The 13,494-nt window shown below is 39.1% G+C and overlaps 1 protein-coding gene across 7 annotated transcripts in view; it reads right to left on the bottom strand.

The window, feature by feature from the left end:
• IDE (insulin degrading enzyme) overlaps positions 1-13,494 on the bottom strand; it is an 83,540-nt gene that overhangs the window by 5,275 nt on the left and 64,771 nt on the right. For 5 of the 7 annotated variants that reach the window (XR_004972183.1, XR_004972184.1, XR_004972185.1 and 2 more), the window contains exons 16-22: positions 12,203-12,313; positions 11,978-12,098; positions 8,352-8,443; positions 6,606-6,717; positions 4,019-4,186; positions 2,285-2,557; positions 1,202-1,263 (exon numbers count right to left, since the gene is read on the bottom strand). Coding sequence is in view for 3 of the 7 variants with exons in the window: in XM_036336597.1 (XP_036192490.1) it covers positions 1,202-1,263; positions 2,285-2,557; positions 4,019-4,186; positions 6,606-6,717; positions 8,352-8,443; positions 11,978-12,098; positions 12,203-12,313 (939 nt within the window). In the remaining 4 variants the exon portion in view is untranslated. The remainder of the gene's footprint in view (positions 1-1,201; positions 1,264-2,284; positions 2,558-4,018; positions 4,187-6,605; positions 6,718-8,351; positions 8,444-11,977; positions 12,099-12,202; positions 12,314-13,494) is intronic. The other 2 variants (XR_004972186.1, XM_036336598.1) reach the window with 1 other exon arrangement.

Genomic DNA, 13,494 nt, shown 5'->3' with positions numbered 1-13,494 from the left:
GGGCTAGATTTTATTTTATTTTTTTTAAAATATATTTTATTGATTTTTTACAGAGAGGAAGGGAGAAGAATAGAGAGTCAGAAACATCGATCAGCTGCCTCCTGCACACTCCCTACTGGGGATGTGCCCGCAACCAAGGTACATGCCCTTGACCGGAATTGAACCTGGGACCCTTCAGTACGCAAGCCGACGCTCTATCCACTGAGCCAAACCAGTTAGGGCTAGATTTTATTTTTAAAAGTAGTTTCAAGTTTACAGCAAAACTGAGTGGAAGGTACAGAGATTTCCTATACACCCCTTGCTCCCACACATGCATAGCCTGCTCCCTTATCCAAATATATTTATATTTTAAGACTATTCCTGCCAAAGAGCAAGAGTAGTTTAGATGAGACTCTTATCTTCCTTTACACAATGCGAAGGGAACTGTGAAGTAAAGAAAATAATTTGCCCAGCCATTTCCACAGCCAAAAAGCTCAAATCTCATTGCTAAAAAAGTGCATTCAAAATACTGGCTTTTAACCTCAAATTTTGAAACTGAAATTGTATTGTCTCCCTTTTTGTACTGCTAAGGTGTTATTGGCTTGTAGTTTTGCAGGGGATTTGGAGGCGGTAAGTGTAAGTGACGCGTAGACAGTGCAAGGTCACCGTTTCCTCTAGGAAACTCTGGGCACCTCCAGGTCAGCCACTGCCTTTTCCCCATCCCCCCATAGCACCAACACTGGTGAACTGAAGTACAGGCATTCAAAACTCCTAAGATCCCAATACACTGTTCAAAGGTAGAGTGAGTGATCATTTATCTAAAGCAGCAGCCACAGTGGCACCTAAAAGGGTGAAGACAACTTATAGTTGTCAGAGAGTGGAGAACTCTAATTCTCAAGTTCTATTTGTTTTCTTTGCTCTTGCTTCCCACCCAACAAGCTCAGCAATGTTCTTTGTGGGTTTGGGGTGGGGAACAGAGAGAAGAAACAAAAGGGTGTAAAGAGATGGATCCAGAAGCCAGGATGCGCCACACAGTCCCTGGTCCCTGGGTTCAATAGGAATTGTCTCTTTTTTCTAACAGTAATATGTCCAAATTACCCCCACCCATAAAAATGCCTTCATACATCCTGCCCAAATGGGTTAAAAGCAGCAACAAGCACAGAACACAGCACATACACTATTTCCTTATCAGTCAAAATCTAAATATAGAAACTCAATTTACCTTGTAGAATTTGATGATATCTTCCTTGGTAAGTGTCTTTAAATATGCAACTTCTGTATTGTCTGAAAAAGTAATCATACAATAATTTACTAATAATCCCATGTTAAATAGCCCCGAATACTATATGAAATGACAATATACTTCATTTCAACAGTCCTAAGTATCCATATTTTTAAGTGATCATCTGCTCCTACAAGTGGTAAGGGAATAAATTTCAAGTAAAAAGTTAAGAGGATATCCTGGCTTTCTACATTTGAGCTGTTGGGTCTTGGGCTAGTCATTTCCACTTTTCTGGGCCTGTTTCCTCATCCTGAAATTGGGACTAATAACTACTTAATGGGGCTGTAGTGAGAACAAGAAAAATGATAAATAACAGTAACACATAGCTAGGGAACATGGCAAATACTCAGTAAAAGGTCAGTACTATATGAACAGTGAATACAACAGCTTGAAATTTTACAGGTAAGGAAACAGAGGCCCAAAAAGGTAAGCTGGCCAAGACCTTCAGCTTATCGGTATCAGAATGAGAACACAACCCAACTCTCCTGACTTCCAGTGTAACTTAGCGCACCCACTGTTCCCTCCGCTCTAGAAGAGAGGTAGAAGGGAGCTGGTAAGCAGGAGGCTCTGGGGAGCATAGCTTTCCCAAATCTAAAAGCACTGAGACGGTTTTGGAGATCCCTAAAGGCAAATGTTTGAACCCCAGTGCCTCCAGGGCAACACTGCCTCAAGAGAGTTGAATCTGCAAATTTTTCTTTTCCTTTTTTTCAGTGTTATGGAATATTGCCTACATATCCATGCTCAGAGCCTCAGGGCACAGTGATTGAGCACAAAAAGTGAAATAAGATTTATTATTAGTGTGTTAGTATGAGATACAGGTAGATCCAGCTCTAACTTCCGAGAAGAAAAAAAGATAGTTTCTAATAGGAAAGTTATACTAAATAATGGTTTTTTTTAGAAGTGCTGTACTCCCATCCCCCTCCCAAATCAGTACTAGGCCATCACCTACAAAATGAATGGCCTCAATGTCCTTAAAAGTTAGGTGTACATGCCATGAATGTTGGGGCCCTCATTTTGCCTTACCTCTGTCAAAATTATATTGCTGGGAGATGATTTCCCCCCAGTATTTAGCACACTCTGCAGACAGTTTCTTTGGTTTGTCTAGTCGGCGAATTGCTAACGCCTGAATGTGTTTTTGGAAGGCCTCATCTGTCATGTCCTCTATGGACTTTTCCATGGTGACTAAGAAAGCCTCCACTCTGCTTTCTAGGTAGTGAGGAGGCTTTTCCGACTGGATGATGAATCGTAAGCCCTGTATGCCGTTGGCTCGACGTGGACCACTGAAGACGATATAGCCTGAAACATAAACACCAGCCAGTCAAGACCTTGGAATTTGAGACTCAGACTTTTAATCTTTCAAAAATTATGCTGTCAGAGCAAATAAAATCCACATTAGGGTTTTATGTTATTAACCTCTGAAGAAAAATGAATAATTAAAGTATCTTCAGGACAAAGCAGAAGAGCTCTCTAAAGAATAGTCAAAAAGTTAGCGATAACTCTTTCTTCTTAATACAAAAATAAAACAAAAAGAACCCTATTTATCATTCAGCTCAACATCCCACAACTCCTAGTTATCTGTTAGTTAAACCCCTTCAATCTAGGTTAAAGTTATTTCCATCCCTGTCCATTGTCCTGCCACTGTTTCCTTCCACATCCAAGTTTCTGATGTGAACTTGCTTCTACCACTGAATTTTGTTAGGTAACCCACTCCTAGACCAACTCCATGCAGACTGGAAATCTCTAGAGATTGCGCTCATGCACTACTACCTCCCCTCAACATCTTTTCTAAACTAAACCTGTGGCGTGCCTCCTTCAGCTGCTTGGCCCTGGACCACACTTCTGAAACGCTCTTCAGTACAGCCTTCAGCGTTTAAACCACACTGTACTATAATTCTTATTATCCCTTTACAGGTCTGCCTTCCTGATTAGATTGTGAGCTCCCTGAAGGGAAGGTCCAGCCATAACAGCTATGGCCATGGTCTAGCACAGGGGTGGGCAAACTTTTTGACTCGAGGGCCACAATGGGTTCTTAAACTGGACCGGAGGGCCGGAACAAAAGCATGGATGGAGTGTTTGTGTGAACTAATATAAATTCAAAGTAAACATCATTACATAAAAGGGTATGGTCTTTTTTTTTTTTTTTAGTTTTATTCATTTCAAACGGGCCGCAGTTTGCCCACGGCTGGTCTAGCATCTGCCATGATGGTTGTTGAAAAATAGATTGGTACTTGGAGAGAATCGTCCAAATCCTTCTTCACTGGTTCTTCCCGGTATTACTGGAGCTTCTTTTTTCCCCTCCTTAATCAAACCTGCTAAGATCTCCAAGACTTTAAATAGTGCTTAAATCTCTGCCTGAAACATTTCCTCAACAAACACTTACTGAGTAACTTCTATGTGTCCCAACATGAGTAAGAGAAAAAACCTGCACCCTCAGAGAACCCAGTTAGTGAGCCTAAGCATCCCTGGATGGCCTGCTTCCCACCTTGCTACCTGTAACAGCCTGCCCTTAGCATCCTCTCTCCTCCACACACATGTCCTCTTTATTGACATGTATGTAATGTAAACACAGTGTCATCTCCTTAAGAACTGCATTTGTGTCTATAAGCTATTAATTGTTTATCTTTTAGAAGTAGATCCCCCATAAACAGGTTTCACAAGTCTTTCTGAGTAGAGCGCGCCTGAAGCAACACAGAATTTTTTCTGAAGACAACGGTTGCTCCTCAAGGTCTAGGACACCCGCCGCCCCACGCCTCTCACCCAGCTGCTCCTTGGTGCGCAGGGTGTTGAAGCAGGGCTCAGAGATGATCTGACAGAAGAGCTCCAGGAACATGTTCTCCGAGGTGCTCTGCATGTCTGTCTGGTAGTAGATCTCGATGCCACAGTTATTGTGAACTTCATTCCTCTGCTGGTAAACAAACCACCCTTCTAGAAGAGAATAACACATTCAAACACTTTTTTAGGGCTCAGGAAGGTTAGTGTTTTGTTTGAAAAGTTGTTCAAACACCCATGGGTGTTTTTTGGCAATTCCAAATTGCAATTAATTTATTAGAATGTGAAATTCAACTTACCTCTGGGAATCCTATTACAGTGATTTGTATGTGGTGGGCCCCCATTAAACATGCACTGAATTTAAAAAGCAAAGAACTTATGAAAGACTAAATATTTTATGACTAAGTATTAATGCTAAATAAGATCCATAGTTAATAAAATGAACAATGTAGTGTATGTACGAAATTAGAACTAGCTAATACATGTAAAAACCTCAATAGAAATAACACCTATGTTTTCATAACCATACAAAAAATGTTAATTACTAGTTGTGCCTTTATTATCTTGAGTTTCTATTTAACTTTCTATTCCCAATACTGCTTACTCACACCCACACTAACGGTCATTTTCCAGATTTACACCAATGTGTACAATGCCTAGCATCTCACTTTAAAGAGGAGAAAACTGAGACCCTGAGAAGGGGGGCAACATGTCCAAGTCCTTTAGCTGGGACTAAAACTCAGGTACACTGATCAAACATTTCATCAAAATTATGAATAGACAATTATGCTTTATGATCTGATAACTTTATTTCAAGAGCAATAAATGTGAAGAAGCAAATATACAGTGCTTAGTATGTAGTACTGTATGACTCACAAACGTAAGATTTCTCAGACACAGTAGTAATGACAGGCTTGCTCGCTCCTCTAGAAGCTAAATTAGGCATCAGCAGTAGAGGGCGGCAGAGCAGCCTGGACTTGCATTGCACCTATTTCCCTTTTCTGACCAGGTCCAACTCGGACTAACAGTCAAACCTGTCCCGGCGGCACTAAGTTTCCTCTTATCAGAAGAGGAAGGAGAACACAGGCTGTAACCCACCTTCCCACACACACTGCCAGCCTTTTCATACTCATCCCCCAATGTCTCCTTCTTCACAATGCCTGAATCTTTTCTTTTTAAACTGTTAGTATTGTCCCATGGAGAGTTAGTGAAGGACTACTTAAGATACTCATTACTGATCAGCTGGCTAAATTAGAATGTTTCCTAACACCTAGCATTTTGAGAAGGGGATATGAACTGCGTAATTTGTGAGAATGGGGAACTCTGTGAGGGCATTTGAGAGACAAAAGAGACAGGTCCTAGGAGAAGCTAGAGAAGGCAGGAGGTGTAATACAAAGAGGTGTGAAAGGTAGATTTCCCATTGAATTTTGTTTCTAGGCCTGCATCACTTTGCAGTGACTGAGGAACAAGGTAGCATTAGTCTGAGATGAACCATCACCAGGTCTGTGAGGACTGGTCATACAGAACTGCAGAGCTGTGCTCAAGGTATCCTTGCACATTCAACCATGACATCCTGAGGCGATACTATGTTCAAGCTGCTTTCGTAGCTGCTCAAATGAGGCAGGCACAGACCCTATAAGCTAACAAAGGACATGGAGATGCACTTCAGTCCCAACGCAAGAGAAGGCTGAGCAGCTTCAATAAGGAAAGGTTCAGGAAGCCTGTGCTGGGAGGTCGAGGAAGTGATCACTCCAGCTGGGAGCTTTACAAAAAGTTTGGTGGGCTAGGGGGCTTATCACATGTGTTTGGAAGGATGAATAGGGTGTAGACATAGGTCTATGAGGAAAAGGAGGGTTGGGTGAGGGAGAGAGCAACATTTTAGGAGTATAAAATAGCTGGGGGAAAAGACATAGACCATACATGCCTGGGGAACAGCCAATAATCGAGTCTGGCTAAAAAAAACCAATGCTTTTCATTCCTGGTCTAATAATGCCCCACTAAACAATTTTGAACAATATTGAAAACAGTGCTTAATGAGTTTTTATATCAACAGAAACCATTATTAATGCAAAAGTAATTTGACATTGGAACTCTGATATATTAATTATTATCCGTTATGTTAAAATTGCTCATAAAATATCCATGAAATAATACATGTTGTTATCGGGACCTGTAGCTTTCCTAAAACTATTTCTGCCAAAGACCCCTATGGACTTCCCATTAGATATTATAATTCTGGTTTTTATAAATTTTATTTCATGATTCATGATCAACATTTCTTTAGCTTTGTGATACAATTACTTCCTAACTCCTCTACACTCAATTACCCATCAATTCCAGTATCATTCTCTTCAAAATAAGGGCCTACCTCCAATTTCATCTCTTTGGTCCACTTACTGAGAATTTTGTGACAGATTTACCTATCATTAATCATACCTCTATTAATAGTAGAGGATCCTGTAGTTCTTTACCATAAAACAACACATTATCATCCAAATGAATTTGGTCTACCTGTAATTACCCACAATATTATGTCAAAGTTATCTATCACCAAAGTTATAACATTTCAACTTACTGTCAGGGAGCTGAACTTCTCTGTACCGAACCAGTTGACTTGGAAGGAGAGGTTTTGTATGAGCATGTTCAATAAGAGTGTCCTCAACCATCTGCATAATTCCTAATGCAGCCTGTGGAAAAGACAGGTCACAGTAACTACAAGAACACAAATATATCTTGTCTGTGAAAATAAATATAGTATATTGAATGATAGCCCATGCAATATGAAAATATGCCTGTGAAATAAACCAGCTTACTTTACCATAAAAAATGGGTTTTTAGCCGAAACCGGTTTGGCTCAGTGGATAGAGCGTCGGCCTGCGGACTGAAAGGTCCCAGGTTCGATTCCGGTCAAGGGCATGTACCTGGGTTGCGGGCATATCCCCAGTAGGAGATGTGCAGGAGGCAGCTGATCGATGTTTCTCTCTCATCGATGTTTCTAACTCTCTATCTCTCTCCCTTCCTCTCTGTAAAAAATCAATAAAATATATTTTTTAAAAAAAATGGGTTTTTAAATCTTAAATACATTTGATCCTACTCAAATGGGTGAAAATTGAATTTGTCAATTTGCAATAGTCACTATGGTAGTAGTGAAGAGAAACAGAGATCCAGACCATCTTGATGCTGGGAAAGGCATTGCTAAAGCTGGAGAGGTACTGGTGATGGAAAGCTAGTCACCCCAAGCGAATGACAGCTGGGGTTACTGCAAAGCAAAGGAGCTGGGCATAACGTTTTTTTGTTGTGGTTTTTTTTAATATAGTTTATTGATTTTTACAGAGAGGAAGGGAGAGGGATAGAGAGTTAGAAACATCCATGAGAGAGAAACATCGACCAGCTGCCTCCTGCACACTCCCCACTGGGGCTGTGCCCACACCCAAGGCACATGCCCTTGACCAGAATCGAACCTGGGACCCTTCAGTCCGCAGGCCGATGCTCTATCCACTGAGCCAAACCGGTTAGGGCAAGGTTTTATTTTTTAATAAAACCGACCTTGCTAAGAACCCTGCCTCTGCCACTGGGCGTACTGTTTTGGAGACAGTATATAGCAGAGTGGTAGAGAGGGTGGGCTCTTGAGACAGACTGCCATAGGAATTCTGGAGTGCTAAACTTGGCCTTTACTATTTAATTTAATCCTAAAACTATAATTTTACAAATAGGAAAACTGAGCACAGACGGGTTAAGATCTTTTCAGAAGATTGCATATCTAATATGTGACACAGTTAGGATTTGATCCAGGCTGTTTGATTCCACACCATGTGCACCTAGTCACTACACCAGGGGTGGGGAACCTTTTTTTGCTAAGGGCTATTTGGATATTTCTAACATCCTTCATGGACCATAGAAAATTATCAACTTAAAAATTAGCCTGCTACATTTGGTCAAACATTTAATTAACTCATCCCTATGCCTTGGCAGGGCCAGATCAAATGATTTTGCGAGCCTTGTGCAGCCCACAGGCCAGATGTTCCCCACTCCTGCTCTACATAGTCCTGCTGTCCTACACAGAATGAGGATAATTTTCCCCACTTTCTTCTGTAATTGCACAAGGCAGGCAACAGCAGAGCACAGCCATGACAGTAGGTCCACAGTTAACAATAACCTTCCATCATTCTGCTCCCCCATGCCTCCATAGAGCAGAGAAGGTTGAGTGAACACTGAAGTGCTATTATAATCACACTGTTGGTGGTTAACAGCTTTAGACAGACGAGGGTAAAGAATCTCTTGCACTGACTCATTAAAGATTGCTAAAACTTTAACCACCCACCTGCTTTGTTATGTTTCCATGGAGAAGGGCTTCAATGTGCAGCCGTGACAGGAGCTGAGGTATAAAGGCCTTAAGGCGAGGAAGGGTGACATCTGTAAAGGTGTAAGAAATACAGACTCTACTTATGAGGTGTTTTTTTTAAAAAAATTAAATTGAGACTTATACAAGAGTTCAGAATTCAAAAATAGTAGAGAGAGTTCCTGTATGCCCTTCACCCAGTTTTTCCTAATGTTAACAGTTTTCATAACCACGGTACAATGTCAAAACTAAGAAACTAACACTAGCACAATACTATTAACTAAAATACAGACTTTATTTGGATTTTCATTTTTCCACTAATCTCTCTTTTCTGTTCTAGGATGTAACGTGCAATCCCACCTCGCATTTAGTTGTCATGTGTCCTTATTTCCTCCCACCTGTGATAGTTCCTTGGTCTTTCCTTGTCTTTAATGATCTTAATACTTATGAAGAGCATTGTTCAGTTATTTTATAGAATGACCTTTATCTGGGTTTGGCTAGTGTCTTCTCATGATTAAATTGAGCTTATGTCTTACTAGGAAGAATACCACAGAGGTACCATGCCTTTCTCAGAGCACCACACCAGGGGTTCATAGTGTTGTACGCTGTAGTATTGGTGAAGTTAACCCTGATCACTTGGTTGGGGTGATGTCTGCCAGATGTCATGGCTGTGAGTGCACTATTTTATTCTTTTAGTTATAACTGAGTAACTTATGTAGGCTCTACAAGCAATTAGGAAAAGCCATCTGCTCATCAACACTTACTTTTCTCATTGTAATTAATAAATAATTTATTTGGGGGAAATACTTTGAAACTATACAAACATCCTGTTTTTCCTAAACTTTTACCTACTAATTTTAGCATCCATTGGTGTATATTGCCTGCATTAATTATTATTTTGGCATTCTAATAGTGAGTTTTCTACTCTCCACTTTCCTTCTACATGTACTGACTTAGTTCATCAATAAGTTGTTCCTTTTCCATTAGGACTATATTAGTAATTGCTACAGTGGATGCTAAAATTAGTGACTGAAATTTAAAGAGAGACATGGAAAAGGAATTAACAAGTGCTTACTATTAGCTGGCATCTTATAGATGTTATAAACTGTAAAGTGTGTGCTATTATCCCCATTTTAAAGATGAGAAAACTGAAGTTTAGAAAATATACGTTTCCTGACCAAAATCATCAAGTTATTAAGTTGCAGAGTGGCATCTGATCCTTGGTCTAATTCCAAAGTGCACACCTATCCTTCTCCATTGCACTGCCGAAGGACCCTTCACCCCCTTAGCACTCTCCGCAGGCCTACTCCTTTGCCTCTACTGAAAATATCTGTTTACATTCATGCTTTGCCACTAGACTGGAGCTCCCCGATCAAAGAAACCCCATATAAATGATCTTTTTATTTTTAATCTCAAGCAACTGGAGTCCAGGACCTGGTGCATCACAGGTAGTTGGTAGATACTGTTGGACCACAATGAACTCAGGTTCTTGCTATCCTGTCACCTGAATAGCTGACTGACTTAAGAGTCAGAGGGAGCCAGCCTCTCACATGAGCTGTCTCCAGACTAAGCCACATTGGCATTACTGGATTATTGTGTGTGTGTGTGTGTGTGTGTGTGTGTGTGTGTGTGTGTGTGTGTATAAATAAAACAGAACAGAATGGTTACTCATTAAAGAATTTCAACTAAAAAAGTGCTTTCTCTTTATAAAATATAACTTAGGAAGGTTTCACATGCTTATGAGATACTAGTACGTAAGAGCTTATTCTGCTTAAGATTCACATAACATCTGACCCAGAAACTAAAAAACTTCTGCTTTTTGATCATTCTGAATGCAGGTTCAGTTTCTTGAAAAATGTATTTAAAATCAATTATGTGGTTATTGTTGTTTTAAAGGATCTCATTGTTTTGTTTTATTTTTTTTATTATATTTTTATTGATTTCAGAGAGGAAGGGAGAGGGAGACAGAAACATCAGTGATGAGAGAGAATCACCTATCAGCTGACTCCTGCACACTCCCGACCGGGGATTGAGCCCACAACCTAGGTATGTGCCCCCAACCGGAATCAAACCTGGAACCCTTCAGTTTGCAGGCTGGGCTCTATCTACTAAGCCAAACCGGCTAGGGCTGGTTGTTGTTTTTTAAAAGGGCAAAATTCTTGCTATTAACTGGATGTAACTATGGGGGGGGGGGGGGGGGGGGCGCGGCATATTAACTATCCAGATTAAAAATGTACCTGTTTCAACAATAAAAAATATATAAATATAAAAATAATGTATCTACCCAGCCAGTGTGGCTCAGTGCTTGAGTGTCGACTTATGAACCAGGTCAGGGCACATGCCTGGGTTGTGGGCTCGATCACAGTGTGGGGCATGCAGGAGACAGCTGATCAATGATACTCTCTCATCATTGATGTTTCTGTCTCTTTCTCCCTCTCCCTTCCTCTTGGAAATCAATAAAATATATTTTTAAAAAATAATGTATCTGTTCTAGTTAATGAATTTTATAATCTATATACACCTACCCAATGCCTGAGACAACCAATAAAATAAAGATTTTTCAATACTCTGTGCTCTTAATTTGTCACTGAAGACATTTAAAGCACAGTGTTACATAAGAAGGACTTAATATAAAAGATCATTAAAAATTCAATAGCTGCCAAAACCGGTTTGGCTCAGTGGATGGAGCGTCGGCCTGCGGACTGAAGGGTCCCGGGTTCGATTCCGGTCAAGGGCATGTACCTGGGTTGCGGGCATATCCCCAGTAGGAGATGTGCAGGAGGCAGCTGATCGATGTTTCTCTCTCATCGATGTTTCTAACTCTCTATCTCTCTCCCTTCCTCTCTGTAAAAAATCAATAAAATATATTTAAAAAAAAAAAATTCAATAGCATTCTTTTTTCTTATGGCTGAGCATGTAGGAAGAAAGATTCATTGGTAAAGTAACAACAAGAAAGGAAAAAGATAAAAATAATAAAGGTTGATGTCAGTCTTCTTTTCAATGAAGGACCCCTAAAAGTAATTTCATTTCATTCATTAAGCATTCATTAGACACACATAGAGCATATAACATTAGATGAGATACTAAATAAAGAGGATAAAAGGCGGGCATAATTACTACCCTCAAAGAATTTACAACTTTCAAGCAAACCTATGAAAACTAGAATTAAAATTTTAGAAAAAAACAAAAGATGACCCTTCAGTCTTTCTACAGTTCCTAGTTTTTAACTGAACTAAACTGATCAACAGATGCCTGAGTACTCCCTACAGGGTAAGACTTTCAAACCTAGTAGCCCTTTTCTCCTTTTCTGAAAACAGCATTAATAAGGTAAGTGCTTTGGTCAAAGTATCTTGTCATCTGCAGAAATCTATGAACAGTTCTAATTAACTGCTGTTGGTCCAGGTCGAAAATAGCAAATGTGGGTAAACTGCCTGAATACCAAAGCCACTTCAACAGTCACCACTGTTTTCATAAAAAAGTATGCAAATCTGGGTTTAAAAGCACTCTAAGTTATTAGAAAGCATAAACACTAGATGTCAGGATACAATAAAATTATTTTAGGAAAAAATGAATAAAGTATTATGCTATAAGTAGAAACAGAGTCTCACCATCCAGGGCTTCTTTTAATTCATCTTTTGTCCAGGCCACCTCGGTCATCAGGAGGCGGAGGTAGTACATGGCGTGCTGGTGAGGCTGTTCAGCTCGGAAATTGTTAAGAGATCGCATATACTAGTGAAGGAATACATGGGTTCATTAATTTTATAAGTACTTTAAAAATCATTTCATGGACAAAAAAACCCAACAAATTATAAAAATAAGTTCAGAAAACTTACTGCCTCTTTGATAATTTCAAATCTTTTTTCATCAATCTCAAAGGTAGCCATTTTCTCAATAATCTTCTTTAGCAAAATTGGCTGCTTGTCATTGTAACCTTTCACCGAGAGCTAGAGAAAGAGTTCAGGGTTTTAAAAGTCTAAAAATATGATAAAATATCTTAAGCTTGATTTGTAAACATTCAGGAAATCCCCAAACCAAGTGCTTTAAAATAAAAGTGAAACAAAAAACTCAATTAATTTAACTTCCCATAAATATAGTTTAACACTTAGGAAGATAACATTAATTATTGCTATTTACTAATAACTAAAAGCATGATTTTGCTTTTCTTAGACAAACCAACAGTAGGAAAACTCATCTGATGCCCAACTGTGGCAGCACACACTATATTATCAAAATTCAAGTTCTCATAAAGTCTAAATTAATTATAGAATGTATTTTAAGTTTAATCTTCAAAAAATTTCTAAAGAATGGTTGGCTTAAGGTTTTTACAGGTGTGGTAAGAAAAATCATAGGGGAGTATTATCTACAAACTATTGGATCTGTCCCCATCTTGTTTATATGTAAATATTTTTAAAAACCTATTTGGAGAAATCAGGCAGTTCCCAATGTTTTTTATGTGGCATTTCGGCACTTTTCTCATATGTCTCACCACTTGCTTGCTGGATGAGCTCTGCTGATCTGTCAAAAGCTAATGGCAAAACAGATGTGTAGTGAGGATACACTGGATTTTTGCCTTGGGACAATTTAAGCATAACATTTTGAAAAGTGAGGGATGCATATTATCATATTTCCTATTATTATATTTGCACAAGGTGGCACCTACTGCAATAGAGGTTGTCTACCTTATGAAAAGTAATAGGCAAGAACCTCAGCAGAAGTGAAGGTTTGTGGCCATGGAAAGCACATCACATGCTGTGGGAACTAGACTGACAATTAGCTGAAAGCCCATTTTGTCACAAACAACAAATTTTTTATATGAATGGTAATGTGCTACCAAAACTCAATAGTGAAAAGTAAACAATGGATTATTACTTTTCTATTTGGAGTTTATTTTGATCTCTGACCTTCAAATTTCCCTGGACTCTGAGAATGGTTACATTGTATACATTCTTATACATTAAACAAAAGTTACCAGAAAATTTACTTGTGTGAAGAAAAAAAGTTGCTGCAAAATAAATAAAAATTTAAAACCCTAAAATCTTTTGTATAAGAATTTATAAAGAGAAGTACACAGCACATGCTCTTATTTTAGTTGTTACTAAAACATATATTTTCAAGAAAAGTGAAG

This window comes from Myotis myotis, unplaced genomic scaffold, assembly GCF_014108235.1.
Source record: "Myotis myotis isolate mMyoMyo1 unplaced genomic scaffold, mMyoMyo1.p scaffold_m19_p_15, whole genome shotgun sequence".
Classification (NCBI taxonomy): Eukaryota; Metazoa; Chordata; class Mammalia; order Chiroptera; family Vespertilionidae; genus Myotis; species Myotis myotis.
This window is presented reverse-complemented; position numbering and strand designations above follow the sequence as displayed.